Source organism: Acinonyx jubatus, chromosome C1 (assembly GCF_027475565.1).
Source record: "Acinonyx jubatus isolate Ajub_Pintada_27869175 chromosome C1, VMU_Ajub_asm_v1.0, whole genome shotgun sequence".
Lineage (NCBI taxonomy): Eukaryota > Metazoa > Chordata > Mammalia > Carnivora > Felidae > Acinonyx > Acinonyx jubatus.
The window spans coordinates 217,360,578-217,382,012 of record NC_069381.1 but is presented as its reverse complement, the minus strand read 5'-3'; the positions used below and the strand labels follow the sequence as shown (position 1 = coordinate 217,382,012).

General features: G+C 60.7%; 1 protein-coding gene across 1 annotated transcript in view; it reads right to left on the bottom strand.

The window, feature by feature from the left end:
• CROCC2 (ciliary rootlet coiled-coil, rootletin family member 2) overlaps window positions 1-21,435 on the bottom strand; it is a 74,312-nt gene extending 52,877 nt beyond the window's left edge. The window contains 7 exon segments of the mRNA XM_053203868.1: window positions 1,893-2,050; window positions 2,207-2,225; window positions 2,740-2,966; window positions 4,328-4,434; window positions 6,555-6,703; window positions 7,705-7,855; window positions 20,408-21,435. Coding sequence (XP_053059843.1) covers window positions 1,893-2,050; window positions 2,207-2,225; window positions 2,740-2,966; window positions 4,328-4,434; window positions 6,555-6,703; window positions 7,705-7,855; window positions 20,408-20,986 — 1,390 coding nt within the window. The 5' untranslated portion in view covers window positions 20,987-21,435.

Here is a 21,435-nt window from a genome sequence, read left to right as displayed (position 1 = left end):
GCCAGAAACCGGCGAGGTCAGGAACTTGAGAGGAACATCGGCAGCCAGCCTCTTGCCAAACCGAGCAACTTGAACGTGCCTCCTTGACCACAGGGGCTCGGGATGCAGAGGAAAGCGTGGGGTCCATCCAGGTGTGGAGTCTGCCCACACTCGTGAGTGAGAGCTCTCTGGAGGGTGTGCCGGAGCTGACTGAGCGGGACACACAGGTGCACACGTCCGCACTCACACGTGCTCACAGCCCTGCCCACAGGGCACTGTGAGAAGGCACAGGGGACACAGAATGTTTGTGTCCCCTGAAATCCTATGCGGAAACCTAATTCCGGTGGGACTGTATTTGGAGGTGGGGCTTTCAGGCTCCACCCTCGTGATGGAGTTAGTGCCCTTATAAAAGGGCCCCAGAGCGCTCCCTCACCCCCTCCACCGTGTGTGGTTACGGGGAGAAGGTGCTATCTCTGACCCCGGGAGCATCACACACTGAACAGTCTCCCACCTTGATCGTGGCCTTCCTGCTTCCAGAACCGTGAGAGAGAAACGTTAGCGTAACATAGCACCCCTCTCCAACCCCCGGTCTGTGGTGTTCTGTGACAGCAGCCTGAATGGTAAGACAGGAAGGAGAAAAATCTCCCCTCCGGATTTGGAACCACACATCAGCCTTTATGCCACCTGAATTCACATAACCTGGGCGGTTTAAAAAAAACTCAGGTTGAAAATCTGCTTCAATTCTAACAGGTCCAAAGACTGTTAGAGCCCCGGGTACTTGTCAGAAGTGAACGGAAATCCTTTCTGGAAGATGCCACATCCACTCTAGGTTTCGAAGAACTTTCACAAAGTTGCAAGAAAAATAAGCAGCTTTTGGTTTAAGAAATTTTTTTTTTTTAAATCACTAAAGACACAAGGAAACAGCACTAACCTTAAAGAACTTGGACGTCAGAACATCAGGCACAGCTTGGAACATAACTATTTAATTTGCATCAGCAAGTAAACCGGGAGCTTGACCATGAGTTAAGTGTAAGATATTTGGAAGAGAATCAACCAGAATCCTTAAAGATGAAAAACGGTATTTGGGATTTAAGCAAAGCAGGCAGGTTTAACAGAAATTGGAGGCTGAAGACAAAATTACTGACCAAGTAGGTATATCTGAAGAAATATCTAGAATATAAGCCAGGGTGACACAAAGAAAGCAGACACGAAGGTTCAGATGGCTGTGGGCGGAGCCACCAAGTCGGGGAGGAGAGAGCGTGAGCGCAGGCAGGGCTCAGAGGGGGAAGCGCTACTTTCCAAAAATGACAGAAGACACAGAACCCTGGTGAATCCGAAGCAGGATAAACAAAAGGCTGCACATAGACACACACACGCTAGTAAAAACTGCAGAGCAGCAAAGCCAAAGCGGGATCTTCCAGCAGCCAGGGGAGAGGACAGATCGCCTGTGCGAGGAGTCCAACGGAGTCACAGGCGCCTGGAGCTGAGCACTGGGCGGCGACGGAGGAGGAGACGGAGACAAAGGGTCTTTAAAGCACTGGGAGAAAACACCCGCTGACCAGCGGGACGTCCTTTCAAGGACGAGGAGGAGGGGGAGATAAAGACCCTCGACAAACCCCACTTGAGACCCGGCATCCAGGGGCCTTGTTTCCACTCAGGGGTCACAAGCCCGCAGTGAGAGGAGGAGGGGCTGCCTCGAACACGCCCCCTGCCTCACGGGGGCGGGGGGGGGGGGTCCTGCCGTCAGCTCCTCCTCTGTGATGTGATGATGGACATGGCCCTCTGAGTGACACACACCCTTGGTTCCGCCTGGGGCGGCCTGCCTGGCGCCCTCCCCTTCTGTGCAGCAGGGGGCACCCCCAGCCTCTGATGGCAACGGCAGCCACAGAGGGCTGGGCACAGGGGCCCCCCACCTGCCCCCTGGTGGGAGGTGCAGTGACGGGGGGGCTTGCGGAGGGATGTCTCCGCGGGGTCGGCCTGAGGCCCAGGCCCACAGGGGCCGCCTCGGCCTCCTTTCCCTGGAGGGGGCCGTTTTCCAGGCAGCGTCCAGGAGGAATCCTGCCAGCGGTGCCTGCAGAGGACAGGCGGAAGGCCGTGGGGACACCTGCGCCCCTTCAGGGAGGGCTGCAGCTACAGAGGCCTGCCTTGCCCCCGGCCATGCCCCTTTCCAGGGCCCGGGTCCGGTGACACATCAGCGCATGAAGGCCTCTTTTCACTCGGTGCTCACCAGCCTATTGCGGGGAGACCTGGGGGGGGAGCATCATCCGTGTCAGGCATCTGCCCGGCTCCCGCCAGGGGTCTTGCCGTTGGTGACCACCGGCCGAGGCTGTGCCTGGAGCACTGTGCCCTGAGCCCCCGGAAGGACTTAGGGATTCGGAAAACTGACAGGGGGCAAGGTCACAGCAGGGGGCCCTGCTGGCCCCGGCCACGGGCTGGGAGCAATGGTGTGGCCCCCGCCCTTGCAGTCAGGACGCGGCGAGGAGTCGGGCCCACGGAGACCACCTCTCTCAAAAATGGGGCAGGACGTGGCCCTGTGACCTTGTTCTACTTTCCAAGTCTGTTCTTGGGGTCCTGCTCGCCTGTTCTCAAGGAAGGGTCTCCTTACCCTAGCGTCCCCCACAAAGTAGACTGCGGGGGCCCAGCCGAAGGCCGAACATGGTGCGGCAGGAGGTCAGCGGCCTTGCCCCCCGGGGGGGGAGGGGGAGGGGAACCACAGTGGGAGCCAATTCACCCTGTCCTGGTCCCCACTGCCTACCCCCTACCGCCAGCCAAAGCACCAGATCAGGTGTCCCCTGCCGACGGGCAGGAGCGGGCAAAGCACCTGTGTCTCTGCCCGGCGCCGTGCCTCCCTCAGCTCCAGCTGGCCCCGAAGATGGAGTACGCCGTCCGTCGTCCTGGCCAGCTCCTCGGCCAGCCTGTCGTTGGCCTTCTTCATGTGCCCCAGCTGTTCCCGCAGAAGGGTGTTCACCTGGGAGAGCCCCGTGCTCCTGGACGGGCAGACACCACAGCAGCTCGGCCACGGCCCGGGGCTTCTGGAAAGGCTCCCTGAGACCTGGCCGACCCGGCTCAGGCCCGAAGGCCGCAACCGTTCCTAAGCAGCACTGGCCACCTGCAATGAGTCCCCGACGGCTCCCCCAACTGGGGCCAATTTCTGAGTGCCACCCTGGTCCCCTCCTCCTTCTCTGGGATGCCTGCTCTCCCTCCCCCGCAACACGGACTCTCCTGGCCACGTCCACAACCGTACCGCCTCGGCCGTCTCCGTCCCTCGTGCCGAGGGGAGCCCTCAGACAGACTGCGCAGAGGGGCAGCGCTGGGAGCTGAGGGACGGGCCTCGGGGGAAGGGGCAGGGCAGTGCAGAGGGGGAGCCAGGCACGCCCCCCATCCCCTGAAGGCGGCAGCCCCCCTGTTACCGTGGAGGCCTTTCTCCAGCGAAAGCAGCCGAGCTGGGTGGAGCCAGCATCCAAGAGCCAGCCCTCCCAGCCAGGCTTCGGGGCCACAGAAAAGACCTCCTCTGTTCCTCTTTGCAACTCAGGCATCACCCTCCTCCTGGGTTATTACCTCCCACCTCCGCCCCCGCCGCTGCTTTCGGAAAACTGGTTTTCCAAATGCTTCCCAGCACTCTTCTTCTTTTTCCAGAGTCCCCGAGGACAAAGCAAGTGACGGGAAGTAGTCCGCACGTGTCCTAACCTCCCCCAGGTCTGGAGACGCAGCCGTGCTCAGGGGCCCAGCCCCGCTGGCTGCCGTCCCTGCAGTGCGGAGACATGTTCTCCCTTTCCAGGGACGGTGCCCTGGGGCCTGGCGGTTCGGGGGCCACCTCTGGAGGGCTGAGGTTACCCCTGGGGGTGCCGGGCCATGACCCATGCTTGCCAACAGTGAACGGATGAGCCCCTGACCATGACGTCAGAGAGGCTTGGCACCCAAGGGGCCTGGGAGTCAGGGCCAGAGTGTGAAGAAGGGTGGGGTTGAGGGCAGCACCCCCAGGGACCCCAGGACTGGCTGTGCCAACCACGGGCCACAGTCAGCTCAGGGGACCCGTCAGCAGGACTGCCCAGAGCGGCAGCCTCGGCAGGCAGCGGGGCCGAGAGGAGGCAGATGTGGGGGAGCGGGGCCGGGGGACCCTCAGACCCGGGGGGCCTGCACCCTACGCCCGAGGCCCACGGCAGGCTGGTCCTCTGCCCACCCTGCCCTGTCCACCCCAAGCCTGTGGCCAACTCCCACGGGCAAATTCGACCTGGAGTCACTCTGGGAAGAGACTGGCCAACAGCCCCAAGGCACAGCGGGGTCTGCCGCCTCTGGGGGTGATGGCCGAGTTCCCTGTGGCCCCGGCTGCCGCATCCACCCAGCTCACCTCTGCTCAGCGGCCTCCAAACGGCCCAGGGCCTCCTCCAGGTCCGCGCTATGCTCCAGCTCCGACCTCCGCAGCCGAGCCTCGGTGGTCTCCAGACGGGCCTGTAGCTGGCGAGGGAATATGACCCACCTCGCGAGCAGGCAGGGCGGCTGTGGCACCGAGCCCTCCCACAGGTGGCAGAGAGGGCTCCCCTCAGGCCCCAGCGGGGTTGGGGTCCAGGTACGGCTGGGTCTGCTGAAGCTCAGGCCCCCCCACACAGTGGGTCCCGTGGGCGGGCGTTCACACCCAGACCACGTGCCCAGGGCCCGTGGCTGGCTGAGGAGGGGGCCTCGGGGCCCGGTTCATAAAGGGCAGGCAGCATGGCTGAATTGCAGAGCAGGCCTGGGGTCGCCCCCCTAAGAGAGTGCGTGTGGGGTCCCGGCCCTCCAGCCGTGCCCACCGCCTGTGCTGGAATGTGTTCCCAGTGCCTCCTCCGGCCCGTGGCAGGGACCACGCCCACCCTGAGCAGCCTGGTGGGGAGGGGAGTCCTCTAAGCTGGACCAGGCCTGCCCAGAGTCTGCATCCTTCTTGGCTCCCTGCTGGAGCCTGAGCACACGGGGACCCTAGAGCTCCAAGGGGAACAGGAGGGTGCTGGGGGCTGCCCCTAGACGTGCTGACCCGGAGCACACTGGGGGTGTCCGGGGAGGGGCCGTCGGGCCGAGCAGGCAGGCTGGTGGGGGGCCGAGCTACGGGAAGGCCGGGAGAGCCTGGAGGCCACCAGTAGGACGAGGGAGGGCGGGCCGGAGAGCCCAGCGGAGCCAAGAGGCCGGGGCAGGGGCTGTGGGGATGCCAGCTGGGATGGAGATGCCCACCAAGCAGTCTCACCGCCACCCTGACCCCCACCCCACCCCGCCATCTGCTTGGGGGTAACGTGGAGGGGGGCCCGGCCCCTGCTGGCGCCTGCCCAAGGGGAGGCTGAGATGCCCGCGGGAGCCTGACATGTCCGCCGAGCTGCGGGGTCTGGGAGTTCAGTTCTGACTCATGAGGCTTACTAATCTGTCCGCAGGATTTCTGGCTTCTATTCCCACCGCTGGTTCCCAACATCTCCCCACCCTGTGCTAGGAAGGCCCCCCACCCCCACGACTGGGCCGAGGCCACAGACCGCCAGGGAGGGCAGGCGAGCTCACTGATGTACTCCTGGCCCTGACGGGGGGCGAGGGGGGGCCCTCGCGGTCCTGCCCTGAGGGCCTTGCTAGGGGTGGGGGCAGCAGTGGGAGCAGGTGTTCAGTCCGGGGGCTGCGGATGCTGCCTATTTCTGGTAGCCCCGGGCATCCCAGAGGACACGAGGCCAGCCCAGGGCCCTTGGGCAGTTGGCACCGGTCACTGGTCGTGCTGGAGAAAGGGCGGGACCCTGGTTCAGGTCTCAGCTCCAACACTGGCAGCACGGCCCTGGGCAGCTCTGGCCTGCTCTGAGCCTCAGTTTCCACATCTGGAAAGTGGGGTCATCTATCCCGCCACGTAGGGCAAGGAGGACTCCGAAAACTGCAGAGGTGGGGGCCGAGACAGACATGCCAGGGGCTCTGAGCACCCCACACGGAGCATCCCTAGCCCAGTCCTGCCTCAGAAGCCACAGACACCGGAAGGAGGGTCTGGCCTGGCAAGTTTCTTCACCTAGCCGCCACGGTTTCCCCGTCCACACAACAGGGGGCCCTCCCCACCTCCACACCTTATAACCATATGGTCTCTTGCTGTGGCCGAAGGCATTGTGGATGCCCAGGGGGCCAAGGTGGAGGACCCAGGGGGTCACAGGTGTCCTCTGAGGTCTGTGCCGGCCTCGGCTGTCAGGAAAAGGTAGAGGTGGGGCAGGGGGGCGAGCCAATTCTCTAGAAGCTCTGTCTGAGCGTTGGGGCCAATTCGTCAGCAGACCCCAAAGGTGAGGTGCCGGGGCTGAGGGCTCAGGACTGACCAGGCTGCCCCCACAAATCTCCCAGGTGGCCAGGGCACGAGTCAATGTCCTCAGCCGGGCTGTGAGATCTAGGGGGGACTTTCGGGGGCAGCGGGGCCTGGACGCCCCTCCTATCCTCGCCCTCCCGCCTCCAGCCTGTTTTCCCGTCTGCCGTTTGTGTCCGTGGCCGACGAACTGTCCTTCTGTGTCCCGAGACTGTGTCCCACCAGTCTGGCCGCCAGTCCCAACAGGTGACCGCCTCACCACAGGCCAGTCTGCCACCTCCGTCTGCCACGCACTTACCCTCGCGCTGACCGCGTGGTACCTGCCGGCCAGTTCGTCCTGCTCTGCGTCTGCCTGGGCCAGCAGCTCCCCCAGCCTGGACAGCTCCTCCTGCAGACGCTCGTTCTCCTCCTGCACCCCTGCTGACACGGCCGGCGGCTCCTGCAGCCCTGCGCAGGTGCGGCCCCAGGTTCAGCCAGGGGGGCCGGACCGGGGCCCCCCACCTGCTCAGCCACGGCGCACTGTCTCCACGGTGGGGCTGTGGGCCGGCCACTGGGCTCTCACTGCTGGCCTGCCCCCATCTTCCAGCAGGGGTCCCAGTTCTGACCCGGGACACCCCGGTGTGGGGGACGTGGACTTCATGCTCGAGGCCTCCCTCCCTCTCCCGTTGGTGGGCGTGCTACCGACCTCCTACCTTTGACCCCAGTACCGCCCCAAACCAATTAAAGCGAGGGTGTGGGCGAGGCCTGCACAGCGGGTCCCCCCACGCCCTGTGAAGCAGTGAGAGCTGCTGATCTGGGGTAACCGGATCTCATCCGAGTAGGAAGTTGCTTTTCTAAGTGCACAGTGGAGTTCCCTTTTCCTTAACATATACCCGGTGAACCACTGGTTCCCTCGGGGGGCGGGACAGACCCTCACTATGGCGAGGGGTCTTGGGACCCACACATGAGGGAGTCACAAGCACTAGCTAGGGCCAAGTGGCCTGGCCAGTTGGGCGGCCGTGCCACGGGGACCCAGCCTGGAGCCAGTGCCTGCAAAGCGCTGGCCCTAGGGGGCCCTCGGCCTGGGTGAGCAGAGGTCGGGGGCGGGGCTGCTCAGCACCTGCGCCTCCCGAGTGTCAGCCTTCAGGATTTTCACTCATCTAATGAAGAACAAATACGGACGAAGTCCAGACTGGCGGTCGCGAATGTGCCACAAACACAAATGCAGCACCGGACAGTCCTTGCGGGCTGGCCGTAAAACACACGGTGGGCGTGGACACACGACCCCCGTGGCTGACCCCGTGGGAGGGTGTGGCTCCGTGCCCCATCGCACTGGAAGATGATGACAGGCCGGGGGGGGGGCCAGCTGAGCGGGGGCTCGGTACACCGAGCCAGCCTCCAGCTCAGGGCTCTGTGGCTCCCCCGGTGCCCACCCCACCCCCACCGTCACCCCTACCACCTCCCGTCACCTTGGTGTGGTTCGTCCCTCAGGCTGCCAGCTACGATCTCACGGATTCGGGCGGGCACAGGGGTGGGCAAAGCCGGCCAGCCTTCCCCACGCACGGTCAGTGCCCGGTCTTCTCTGCTGGCCATGGGACTCAAGACGGTGTCCTCCAGCCTCTGAAAAACAGCCGTCCAGAGAGACACCGGGGGCTGGCAGTTTCCTGGACAGCCGCCAAATAGCCCCACACGCCCAGCGGAGTTAGTGGGGGCTACCGCAGAGCTCCCCCAGGGCGGCAGCAAAGTGCCCCGGAGAGGCCTGGGTGAGGCTGTCATCCAGAGCACATGCCCTGGTTTCTCTACCTGTAAGGTGGGAGGGCACCTGCCTGTCCTGGTAGTGCCCTGAGCACCGGTGACCAGGACAGCACCTGGCCTCGGTGGCCACTGTGCGCTGCCCTCTGGCCCTGCTCCCCCTCTGTGAGGGCAGGGCTGGGTGTCCCCAGTGGGCCTCTGCAGGGCGCTGGCAGGCAGGCACCCTTGCTCTGGCCCACGGGACACAACGACCCACCCAGCTGCCCACACAGTCTCCACCTTCACGGCCTGGGTTGCTGGGAGGACTGGTAAGGACCTGAGACCACCCACCTGCCTCCCTTTAGGGCATGGCCAGCTGCCTGGGGCTTCACCCTGCCCACCGGGAAGGGCGCAGGTGGGCCCTGGGAGAGGGCAGGGTGGGCTGTGGGAGGGTAGTGAGGACGGCCTTCCCCCCTGGCCAGTCCAGAGCCACTGACTGCCGTGGGAGAGGTCTGAAGAGGCCTGGCAGCGGGCAGGAAATCCCAGGGTCCTGGATGCCCAGAGGCTGGTGTTGGGAGGTCTTGGGCTCTGAGCTGGCACACTGCCTCGGCCCTGGGGATTCGTTGCATCGTGAGGTGGGCAGAGCTGGGGGAGGGCCTGGGGATGCCCTTCTTGCCATGTCTAATTGTGGCACCGCCCATGGGAAGGATGTTCAGGGGCCTGTGAAACAGCACTTCACTGTGGACATGAGAGGCCTTGATGTGACAAGGTCACCGGATGCTTCCCAGGAGTTCTGGAGACAGATGTCTGCTCCCCACGACTCTCCAGGGCTGCCAACCAGGTCCTCCTATTACTCCCTGCCCCATTCCCAGGCCTCTCGAACTCATCACCGTGTGCCCAGACTCATCCTTCCTCCAGCTTCCCAGGACCCCTGCTCCTGGCCCCATGACTCCCCAGCTCTCCCTCCCAGCCCGGGGTCCTGGTGAATGACCACCAAGCAGCCTCCTTCTGCCTGTCCCCTCCCTCCTCTGAGCTCCCCCCCAGCTCTCCCTGAAGACCTTCTCCAGGTTCAGACTTGTCTACCTGGCTCTGAACCTCAGGGCCCGGCTGGAGGGCTTCCTGGGTGCACCCCTGACCTGCCCAGCCCGCTGCCCTGGTACATTCCCCCCTACAACCCCCACGTTCCTTCTTCCTGAGATCAGAGTCTGGTCTCTTCTGCACACACGACCTCAAATTCTCCCCAGACACGAGGCCTCTTCAATCAGGACCAGGTCGCCAAGAGTCACCCCAAGACCCGGGCTCCGGAGTGACACCTGGTAAGTCCCCGCTCTGATCCCCAACAGCAGCCCAGTTGTGGGGCAGCCACTGAGCAAATGCCGGGGACCGACCTCCATGCCCTCTGGCTGGAGTGAGGGCCCCACTTCTGGTTCAGCCATTCTTCAGGCTGGAGCCTTACTTCTCAGGGGTGTTTGAATCTGAGTCAGCTGGGGGGTCTTGGGGAGGCCCCCTTACCCACCATTGCCCCCAGATGACCCCCTCCAGTATTGCTCTGGGTGGGAGGTGAGAAGCCTGCCTTGGGGCAGGGGACGATGTGCCTGCTTCCCATTCCGGGCCAAGCAAGGAAAGGGTGCCAAGACCATCAACGGCCCCTCCTGTCCTCCTGGGAGGAAAGGCGGCCGAAAGGGCTCAGCCGTTGTCTGCCCTGAAGCCTTTATTTGCACGCGGGGAAACTGAGGCTCAGCGGGGTAGCGAGACCCGCCCCTGGCCCCCCCACTCCGCTGCAAGGAGCATGAACTCCAGGAAGCTCTCCCTCCGAGGCCAGGAACGACTCTGCCCCTTCGCCCTCCCCCGCCCTCCCCCGCTCCCTCGGGCATCCGAGGCGCCACCCGCTAACGGGAAGGCAGCAGCGAGGCATAAACTTGACTCATTCCTAACATTCACAGAGGGTCACTTATTAGCCGAGACGTCCCGAGAGGCGCTGGGGGCGTAATGGGTTCCAGCTGTGGCCGGGTGCCGGCGATGGGCCGAGGCCCAGCTGGAGCGGAGGGGGCGCGGCGGGGGGCGCGTGGAGGGGAGGGGCCGTGGGGTGGGGGGGCAGCCCCGCCCCGCCCCCGTGGAAACCTAGGGAGGGAAAGGGGCAGGCCCAGCAGGGGGAAGGGAAGGGGAGGAGGCAGGGAGGGGGCGGGCGCGGCAGGGGGAGGGGAAGGGGAGGGGGCGGGGCCAGGAGGAGAGGCCTGGTCTCCAGCCCGGGTGCTTCTCGGGGCCTCGGGACGCGCGGGCTGGACACCGGCGCCCGCTGCCCGTTCCCGGCCGGCCTGAGTCTGGCCCGGAGAGGTCCTCCCTTCCCGCCGCAAGACCTTCCTGTCTGCAGCCCCTGGCCGCCACCTGCGGCCCTGCAGGTCCCCGCGGGTGGCCTCCTCTGCGGGCCGGAGGGGCCCTCCTTCCTGGCCGGCCATTTGTGGCAGGGCCCTGGGGTGGGGGTGGGGGTGGACGTCCGCGTGTCCGGCCAGTGCACAGGGAGACTTCCAGAAGCCTGCCTCCCACCCCGGGACTCTCAGCCCGTCGGAGGGCTGGACACTGGTTACCAGAAGACCTCAGACTCGTAGTTGAACCCAGCCGTGTCCTTTCCTCCTGCCCCCAGTGTCCTGCTCTGCTCAACCTTGGCTAAGGGCCGCTGCAAGTTCACAGCCCCTGCGTGGCACCGCCCATGGGAGCAGATCTCGACCCTAAGGTGGGCAGTCACCGCTTCATCACTGTCACCCTCCCCGTTGTGGCTGTGTGGACGGGGGAACCGTGGGCTCACCTATCTACCCCCACCCTTGGATCAGAGCAGGACTCCCCGTTAGGAGAATGGGTCCCTGTTCCCCCCCAGCCGGTGCACCGCGTGACCCTGGGCGTCAACGGCCTCAGGTCCTCATCTGGGAAATGGGAGGGGGCATCCCAGAGCCCCGGGGGGCTACAATTCTGTGAGGGTGGGGTGTGGAGTCTGTGGGTCAGGAGGAGGCTGGGGAGGGCAGAGGGTGTTGTAGGTCAGAAATGGAAATCAACAACAATTTCATCACTTCCTCTTGCTGGTGACCAGCATCAGAAAGTCCCCGAGTGGCTCCCTCTGAACGTCCAGGCTGCTAGGGGGCATGGGCAGACAGACAGCCTGTCACCCAGGGGGAGAGAAGGAAGGATTCGCAAGAGGAACCCGGCGTCTTCCAGACGGAAGAAGATGAGGCTCCCCCAGACCCAAGTCAGGGAGACCCTTGGATGGACCAGGGTGGGTTCAACGAGCCCAGTGGCACCAGAAGTGCGGATTGACGTCACCCTGGGAGAGACAGCGTCCAGTGGAAGCGCCCAACTCAACCGGGTCTCAGGCCGCAGCCTCCCGGGGGAAGGAGCAGGCCGGGTGACCAGCTGGAGTGCAGGAGGCGGCCGGGCCCCTGTGCGCGGTGGACTGGCCAGCCCCGGGGTCTGGCGGCCGAGCTCCCACAGTGCCGCCGTGTGGCCGCCGGGGGCTCTGCAGGAGGCTGGGCTGCAGGGGAGGGGAAGGGTGCAGGGCCGGGCACCCACCCGCGGAGAGGTAAGTGACAGCGGTGAGCCCGCACCAGTGAGGCGGGGCTGGGCGGTCACCGCTGAGGATTTCCTAGCAGACGTGTGTGCGCCCCTGACCGTGCCCTGAGAGGCCAGCGTCTCGCCTCCACCACGTGAGGAAGCTGGGGGCCCACTCAAGGTCATTCACGCTCAGGCCCTGAGCCCGTGGGTCCCAGCACCTTCCCAACGCCCGCGTGGCCCCAAGCCTCTCTGCACCGGGCACTCCCACAGGCCTTCCTGCATCCGTAGGTGGCGGGCGCTGGCCCTCGCCAGGAGCGGGCACAGCTTGAAGAACACGTCTGAGGACAGAGCCTGCAGCCAAGTCCAGCTACCGGACGTCTGCTTGCCATGTTTCCGTGGCTTGGCCTGCTGCGGGGGGAGCCCTGGCCAGGGCGCTGGCCTGCCAGGCTCCATTTCCGTAGGAAAAAGAGCTTCTCTGTGTCTGGGCTAACACCTGGCCCCTGCCGTGCTGTGTCTTAACCCCGCTCGGTTCAGATGTCTGTGCGTCTGAGCCCTCTAGGGCCCCGGGCGTCACCCCAGAGCAAGGGCATGCTTCCTATGGCTGGCACTTTGGTCCTCAACTCATAGTAAGTGGGAGATCCAGGCCAGGCGTTGAACGAGGCATTTGGGAGTGAGGGGCAGGACCTATCATTCCTCTCCGTGCCCCCCCCCCCCGAGCCCCCAGTGCAATCAATGCTTCACATCAACCAGACACAGGGCAGTACAGGAATGACTGAAAGCCCAGCCCAAGGTATGAATCACTAAGGACAAAATGACTCATATCAAAGAGCTCTGGGAAGGGCAAGGAGCCTGTTGATGTTATGGTTCCTGTGCCCCCCGTGCCCACACCGACTTCTGGAGGAGGTGGCAGGTGAGCTGGACCTTGGGGAATAAGTAAGAGTCCAACAGCCAGAGGGAGCTCGGGTCAGGTGTCCTGGCGGAGGGAAGGGCACAGGCAGAGGCAGTGGGGTGGCTTCTCAGAGTCTGTGAGGGGCTGGGGAACAAGGCAGGAGAGGAAGCCACAAAGGCCTTGAATGCCCCCTTGAGGGATGGGGAGCCACAGTCCCCCTGACCCCTAGGGTGGCGGTGGGGAAAGCGGTGTTTCTGAATGAGGACCTGTGGCCCATCTGACTGGCCCAGCTGGCTGATCTGACCAGGTCTGCTGTGGCCTTGGCTGTGTCAGGGCGAACGGATGGACGATTTGGAGACGGGCCGGTGCCGCTGTCCCTGGTCTGCTTGGGGACAGCACAGGGCTCGGCTCCTGGTAAGTGACTGGTCTTGCCACACCATGGTGCTCTGGAACCGTCCCAGCTCCTGACCTGTGGGTGGGCCCTCTCAGGTTCTGGGGAGCCCCAGAGACTGTCTGTCTCACCGCATTATACAGCTGAGGACACTGAGGCACAGGCAACCGATGACTGAGCCGGCACCACAACTAGGACACCACACTGCCCTCCCTCTGCTCAGAGGCTGTGGCCCGACTCCTTCGCTGTGCCCACCTCGCTTCCTGGACCTCCCGACAGCACCTTCCCTCCACCGCGCCCCCTCCACTCTTTGATGGGGGAGATTCTGCCACAAGTGTTTCCCGTGCCCTGGGGGGTTCCCGGGGCCCCACAAAGCCTGTGGGTGGAGAAACTATCTTCAACAAGTTAAAATCCAGGGGTGCGGAGTTTGCCCTTCCGGGAAGGACGCAGGGGTGCCGCGAGCCAGCACTCCCTCTTTGTGGCAACTGGCCACAGTGGGGCATCAGTGGGTGAGGCAAGCAACCAGGGAGGTCAGGGAGGTGGGCTGAGGTTGGGGGGAGGTGAGAACCCTGGGGGTGGGCTGTGGTCCTCCTGGGCTGGGGGCAGGGCTGTCTCAGGGGGAAGAGGAGCTGACAGAGTTCTTTGTGGCTTTGTGGGCTGGAGATCTGAGGAGCCTTGGACACAGGGCCTCTCCCGCTGTTCCCATATACACAGCGACAGTAGCATTCCGGCACGTCGAGTATCTACAGGTAAACGTCATAACGAAACGTGTGCGAGACCTTTTCATCGAGAACTACACTGAGCAAAATTGGAAAGAAAACTTAGGGGCGCCTGGGTGGCTCAGTCGGTTAAGCGTCCGACTTCGGCTCAGGTCATGATCTTGTGGTTCATGAGTTCAAGCCCCGCGTCGGGCTCTGTGCTGACAGCTCGGAGCCTGGAGCCTGCTTGGGAATCTGTGACTCCCCCCTCTCTCTGTCCCCTCCCCAGCTCATGCTCTGTCTCGGTCTCTCAAAAAATAAGTAAACGTTAAAAAAAATTCAAAGAAGAAAAAGAAAGAAAACTTAAACGAAGAAAGGGGTGGTGTTCGTTTACTGGAAGCCTCAAGATTGTAAAGAGGTCACTTCTCCTCCAATTAATGTGTAGGTTCAGTGGGATCCCAGTCCGGTCCCAGCAGAGTTTTCATCATGTAGAAACTGACACACTGATTCTAAAATCCCCTTGGAAATGAAGAGTCAGAAGTACGACGGCAGCCGGGGAGAACGAAACTAGAGAGAGGGTATGTGCCCCCGGAATGAAGACACGTGACAAACCCACGGTGACTCTGACAGTGTGGTGCTGGAATAAGGACAAACTGACCGGTGGAAGAGGTCATGAACTCTGAAAGCGTGTCCATACATCCACGCACACGCACGTACACACGCACGGACACGCACCCACAGCTCGTTTGCGACGAAGATGACGCAGGCTGTGCAGGGGGAGATGGTGGGCTTTTCAATAATGGGGGTGGGGGAGGCCCCCGGGTGTTCACGTGGAAGGAAACGTGCACCGATCTCCAGCTCACACCGTACGCAAAGATCGGTTCCAAAGATCGATTGAAGGTTTCAGTCTGAAGGTATAAGAAAAAAGCTTTGAAAAGAAAGCCTAGAAGGACACCTTTGTGACTTCGGAGGAGGCAAAGTGTGTTTCTTAAACAGCACACAAGAAGCACTAACACGGAAGAGAAAAAATTGGTAAATTGTGCTATATAGAAATTATGATCTTCTGCTCATTAGAAGATGCCATTACAAGAGTGAAAAGGAGATATTTGCGCTGAATGTATTCCATAGAGACTCATTTTCAGATTACACAAGCAAATTCCCATCAACAATTAAAAGCGGGGCACCTGGGTGGCTCAGTCGGTTAAAAGTCCGGTTCTTCGTTTGGACTCAGGTCACGATCCCAGGGTCGTGGGATCGAGCCCCACCTTGGGGTCCATGCTGAGTGTGCAGCCTGCTTAATATTCTCTCTCTCCCTCCCTCTGCCCCTCTCCCCCTTCTCGTGCTCGCTCTTTCTCAATGATTAATAATAATGAAATTATTTTAATACTAATTATTTTAATGATAATTATCTCTTTAATAATTAAAAGGTTTTCTTAATAATAACTTAAAGAGAGGGTACCTCAACGGAAAAATGGGCAAGCTTTTAGAGCACACACCTCACAAAAGAAGCTATCGAAGGGGTCCCTAGATATACAGAAATGTACTTAGCTTCACTAGTTACCAGGTAAACGATGAGTAGAAGCTTCACTAGTTACCAGGTAAACGATGAGTAGAAGCTTCACTAGTTACCAGGTAAACGATGAGTAGAAGCACAATGCAGTGGCACTGTACCTTCACCGTAACAGCTAAATAGGAAAATGACAAGAGTGCCGGGCGTGGGCAAGGACGTATGGCGACTAGCCCCTCCCATGTTATAAATTGGTGCGACCTCTTTGGAGTCATTGGGCGGTATCCACTAAAGCTGACCACGTGCAAACCCGTGACCTAGCATTTCCACGGATGGAAATGTATACACAGGGCCCCGAAGATACGTGCCAGAATGTTCGCGGCAGTGCCGCTCTTACTAGGCCAAAGTGGAAACTACTCAAATGGCCATTGAGAATAGAATGGAAGAAAGCGCGGTATATTCACACCATGCGATCCTATAGAGCAAAAGAAGGAGCAAGCTATAACCGCGTGCTGCGTTCTGGGTGAAGATGTGGTGGTGCACAGAGTGTGCTTGTGCACAAGCACACACACCCACACACGCGGTTCCATCTGTATAAAGAGGCGAGACTAAGCTGTGTCGGTGGGGGGACTTCTGAGCCCAGCGGAGGGCTCAGTCAAGCCGCACGCTTAGGACGGACGCCCGCACGTTTCTATATGCACGCAACTGCTCGTCCCAAGGGGGAGAACAAATCCTGTGATGTTTTTCCTCTCAAAGGCCAGTTCCTAGAATATGGGATCTACTGTCTTCCCCACCCTTTGTGGGCAATGTCCTTCCAGCCGTTCTCCAGTCTGCCACCTATCCAGCCACGGCCACACACCCACCAGCCTCATAACAGTCCCTCCACCCACCGACCCACGTATCCTTCTATTTATCCGTCCTCTAATCCACAGTTCAGCGAGCTGTAGCTCGTAGGCCAAATGTGGCCTGCCGCTTGTTCGTAAATAAAGTTTTGTTGGAGAATAAGCCATTCGTTTCCATACTGTCTGTGGCTGCCTTCGTGCTCCAATAACAGAGCTGAGGAGTTGCTACAGAAACTTTATGGTTTGCAAAGCCTAAAATATTAATTATCTGGCCCTTGGGGGAAAAGAGTTGGCCAACTATCCACTCGTCCCGTCATATCCCACCCGATCCCACCCCATCCCCCCATCGACTCTTACCCCGTCCCATCCCGCCCCCTCCCGTCCTCACCCCATCCCATCTCACCCCTTCCCAGCCCATCCGTCCCAGCCAACCCCACCCCATCCCCCCATCTTCTCACACGTACCTAACACACTGCTCCAGCAATCCTTCCTTCTCTCTTAGGTATCAGTGGTTTTTCTCTCTCTATCAGACCATTCTTACCGATACAAACTGTTTTAATCGACACCTCTCTGTAAGAAAACTGTTGCTTCTACGTGCCCCTTGCAATCAAGATCATCCACGGCCTCCGTGTTGCTAAACCCAGCGGTCCATGGTCTCCGTGTTCCTTGATCTGTCGGCAACATGTGGGTCACCATGTCCTCCCTGAAATGCTTCTCCTGACATCACTCCCCCTGCTTGTTCTCGCCTCATTGGCCGTCCGTCTTGGTCTCCTCAGCTGCTTCCTTCTTGCCTCCCTGGCCTTTCAGTGTGGGGTGCTCCAACTCCTTTTCTGTGTACGCTCACCGGTTACCCGCATGCCAACAACTCTGAATGTCCATTTCCAGCATGGAGCCCTCCCCCGAGGCCACTGAGCTCCCACTATCTCTGCTTGGATGCCGAGAGGCTTCTCCACGCGAAGACGTTCAAAACAATACCTCTGCGCACAATGTAGTCAAAGGAGGTGCAGAAAAGAATTTGAAAATCTCTACATATTTGGAAATCAGGGTATTTCCACCTCTAGATAAGCCATGGATAGCATAAGAAATTGCAATGGAGGGGCGCCTGAGTGGCTCAGTCGGTTAAGCGTCCGACTTCAGCCCGGGTCACGATCTCGCGGTCTGTGAGTTCGAGCCCCGCGTCGGGCTCTGGGCTGATGGCTCAGAGCCTGGAGCCTGCTTCGGATTCTGTGTCTCCCTCTCTCTCTGCCCCTCCCCCGTTCATGCTCTGTCTCTCTCTGTGTCAAAAATAAATAAACGTTAAAAAAAATAAAAAAAAAAAAGAAATTGCAATGGAAATTAGGAAACAGTTTGAAGTGGATAACAGTGAAAACTATTATACCAAAATTTATGGGATGCCGCTAACACATTGTTTAGAATGAAAAGCATCCTTTAAAAAAAAGAAGAAAAAGAAAGTGGGAACGTGAGGGGCACCTGGGTGGCTCAGTCGGTTAAGTGTCCGACTTTGGCTCAGGTCGTGGTCTCGTGGTTCACGAGTTTGAGCCCCGCGTCGGGCTCTGCGTCGGCAGCTGGGAGCCTGGAGCCTGCTTTAGATTCTGCGTCTCCCCCTCTCTCTGTCCCTCCCCCTGCTGGTGCTCTATCTCTTGAAAATAAATAAAACATTAAAAAAAATGCAAGTGGGAATGTGAAATGGTGCAGCCGCTGTGGAGAATAGCACGGTGTTTCCTCCCATTAAACAGGGAGTCACATGTGGCCCAGCAGCAACTCTTCTGAGCGCATCACCACAAGAAGGGACGGCGGGCACCGAAACAGGTGCGTATGTCAGTCTTCAGGGCAGCGCATTCACGGCTGCCCAAAGGTGGAGACAACCTGACTGTCCATGAACCTAGGAATAGATAAACACCACGTGGTCCGTCCGCACAGCAGACGGTGACTCCGCCTTAAAAGGCAAGGCCATTCTGACACCGGCTTCAACACGGCTGAACCCAGAGGACGTTGTGCGTGAAACAGACCCGCACAGAGGGAGGGGTGCCGTAGGACTCCACTTCTGTGAGGGCCCGAGAATGGCCCAAGTCACGGAGGCAGAGACTGGAAGGGTGGGCGTCGGGGGCACGGGCAGGGCTTGGGGGGTCAGTGTTTCCGGGGACAGAGGTTCAGTTTGAGAAGCTGAGAAAGTTCTGGAGATGGCGGTTGCACAGCAGGGTGAATGTGCTCGGTGCCACTGAACTGCACACTTGAACATGGTTAAAATGGTAAACTTTATGTGTATATATGTGTGTATCTATTTTAACACATTTGTTTTAAAAGTTAAAAAAAAAACTCAACAGAAGGCTGCAAATCCATGAGCTAAGTACACATCTCAAACAACTAGCTGAGCAACAAACCCAAAGAGCTGGAAAGCAAAGGAACAGCAGATGTTGACGTTAATGAAACAGACAGAAGTAGCCTAAGAAGGATCGACAGGTGGCTGGGATCAGGAAAGGAGAAGGGGAATCACTTCAGGGTGGCCCGTCCGGACCTCCCGGGTGTCACACACGAAGCCCTGGCCTCAAACCCCTCAACGTCGGGGCCGGCGGCCGCCCCGCTTCACGTCCTTAGGCATCAAAATGACAGCGAGAAGATATCGCAACGACTTTTGTCAGTAAGTTTGGAAGTCTGGGTACCGCAGACAAATTCCTGGAAAACTACCATTGATCGAAACCTAAACTGGGGCATTCACTTCCGAATGCCCCCCCTCTGCAAAGAGAGCTTCCATACTGTTCTTCCTTTCTGATCCTGTCATCTAATAAAGTTTTGCCTGCTGCTCAAAAAAGAAAACAACACAGCACAACAACACAACACAACACAATCCCCAACCCAGAAGGCACAGGGTCTGACCAATCTGGTAGCTCTTCAGGGGACTGAGTCTAGGATCACAGCCCTCTGACCCATCACCCAGGCTCTCCCGTGCCACCCCTCTCCATCCGCACTGGGTCTGGACCCTCCCCCTGGGGGCCCAGCTCTGAGCGGGAGGGCAGGGGCGGGCTGCTCTGGGATGCTCTGCAGAGGCTGCAGGGGGTGTGCGGAGCACATTCAGGCCTGGTCACGAGAGGCCCCCAACCCCCAGCCACACCTTGCCCAGGGCCATCAGTTTCCCTGTCTGCAGCCAGGGGCTGGAGGGTCCTTCCGGCCTGCCTCCCCGTCTGGACAGCCCTATCTGGACGTCTCTTGGCGCCCGCCTGCCTGCTCACCCCCAGGGCAGTGGCACCAAGATCTCCATCACCACGATGCAAATAACAGGTGTTGGCCGGGTGGGCAGAGCGGCCCTTGGCTGGGCCTCCTTGTGGCTTTCAGAAGACAGTTTCCCGCAGGGGTTTGGGGGCAGCCGTGTCTGCCAAGCACCTGTGCCCGCTGCCAGACAATGGCACCAGCCTGCGTCTCTCCCTCGAACTGCCTGTAACCATAGCGACATGCTTCAACCCTCAAGCCTCCGTTTTCCTGGAATCCAAAGGGGGTGATAGAATCCTCCCAGGCTGATAGGGGGATCCTATGGGGTGCCTGGATGAACGGGTCTTGAGAACTGTGGTGTGCAAGCCTTTCCTTCCTGCCTCTATCCTTCTCTCCATCCAGGGAACTGAGACCCTTTGGGAGCTGGACAGAGACAGTCACCCACCCAGGGCCACCTTGTTTTGTGTGGTTGGCATCACCTGATTCACTGTCCTGCCACATCCTGACCTGTCCTGTGTGGGCACCCGTGTGTGCGCGTGTGCGCCTGGGCGTGGGTGTAAGGTGCCTCCATCGTGGTATTTAATCACCTGGCACCAACTGTGGGCGATTACTCTTCTCCGGCGACCTGTGCTGTTTATATCGGGCTGTGTCAACCCCCTGCAGCGCAGTCTGAGATTCTAAGAACTGGGTTAATAGACAACTGTGAGTCAGCTGGGGCACCAAGGTTCCCTGGGCTCCCCCAGGGCTCACTCAGGGTGGGGACTGCCCGGCTGTGGTGGCCAGAGTCAGGTGATGGCAGTAGCAGGCACCTAGTGGGGCCAGGCAGTGGCTTGGCTCTGGGGGGCAGGGAGTGAGGGAGAGACAGGCCTGGGGACGCTCTCAGCCACCATGGTTGCTGCCGGTATGCAGGCGGTGCTCTGGAGAAAAGCACCCGGGGAGCTCCTGGAACCGGGGACGAGCTGCAGCCACCCACCAGTGGCGGATCCCACACTTGGCCACAAAGAAAGCAGTGCACAAGGTCCGAGAATGATAGCGTGGACGGTTGCTCTGGCCGTCCCCGTCCCCGGCGTGCAGGCTGCAAGCCTGAGGCTCAGAGAAGAGGGCTGGCGGCCTGAGCTCGTGCCGGCACGGATGGGGAGGCTGGGGGCTGGGCTCGGGTCTCCCTCTGCCCAGGTCAGTCTCCCCCCAGCCTCCTCTCCTGAGCCGCGGCTGCACGTGTGTGTGCGTGCACGTGTGTGTACGCAGGCTCGTGCTGACCACGTGAGCCCTCAAGTGGGGAGCGGGGGAGGTGTGGCCTCTCCGTGCACCCTCCCAAGGTGCCCTCAGGGCCTCCTCCCGGGAGGGTGCTGGAGGGCGGGCACCCCACTGACCTGGATCACGGTGTCCAGCCCCAGTGGGGACCGCTCTGCGGTGGCACCCCCGTGGCCAGGCTCGCTGGAGGGAGAGCTCATCTCGAGTGGGAGGGCGGGACTCCGAGAAAGCCGGGGCTTGGCGGCCAGGTGAGTCTCCGGCCGGGACCCGGGCCGGGCCAGGACCTGCGTCAGTGCACCAGCCCCACGCCGGCACGACACCTGGCTCCTCTGTCCAAGGTGCCCAGCTGCCCCTCTGGGCTGGCGACCGAGTGGCCGAGGAAGCCCGTAGACGTTGCTGTGGCAACCGCGACGCTGAGGATTTTGTTTCCCTGGAAACAGGAGCGCAGGCCCTGTTGCCATGGGGACTAAAGAACGCTGTTGTCTGGAAGCGGTTTCCTGGAGACCTGGAGGCGCCCTGAGTGAAGCTGTCCACCTGCACGACCACGCCCGGACAGGGGCTGGCCTCTGCCCCGGACCCCCTCCCGCAGCCGCGGGGAAGGGCCCCAGCCTTCTCCTCGGGAGGCGCTGTGAGCTTGGGGGCCGCACGTCAGGGGAAGGTGGCATGTGGGCCACTGGTTCCTCCCGATGGACAATCATAAACAAACAAACAAACCCCGTTTTTTCCCTAACATCTAGAAAAGACTGTAGAGGTCAGTAGTCGGATTGTGTCCAGCAGGTGGACAGGCTGAGGGCTGGAGAGGAGAAACCACCTGTCTAAGGACCCCAGGAAACCCCCATCGCCCTAACCTCCTACCTGGACTGGCTTTCCAGAATCTGACCTCCCTCTGGAGCCCTCTTAGGGCCATCTGCCCCACGGGGATTCCTCCCATAGTTGGCACAATATCCTCGGTCACTGAAAGCTTCCCAGAGCCACATAAGGGACTGACCGGGACACTCACAGCTCACCCATTGGGGTGGTGGGACCCAGCCCCCGGGGCAAGGCAAGGGGAGGGACAAACACAGACTTGTGCCCATCTAACCTGGGCCTCCTGGGGCCTCTGGACTGAGTCTGGTCTGGTGATCCGGTCACACCCGTGTCCCACCCC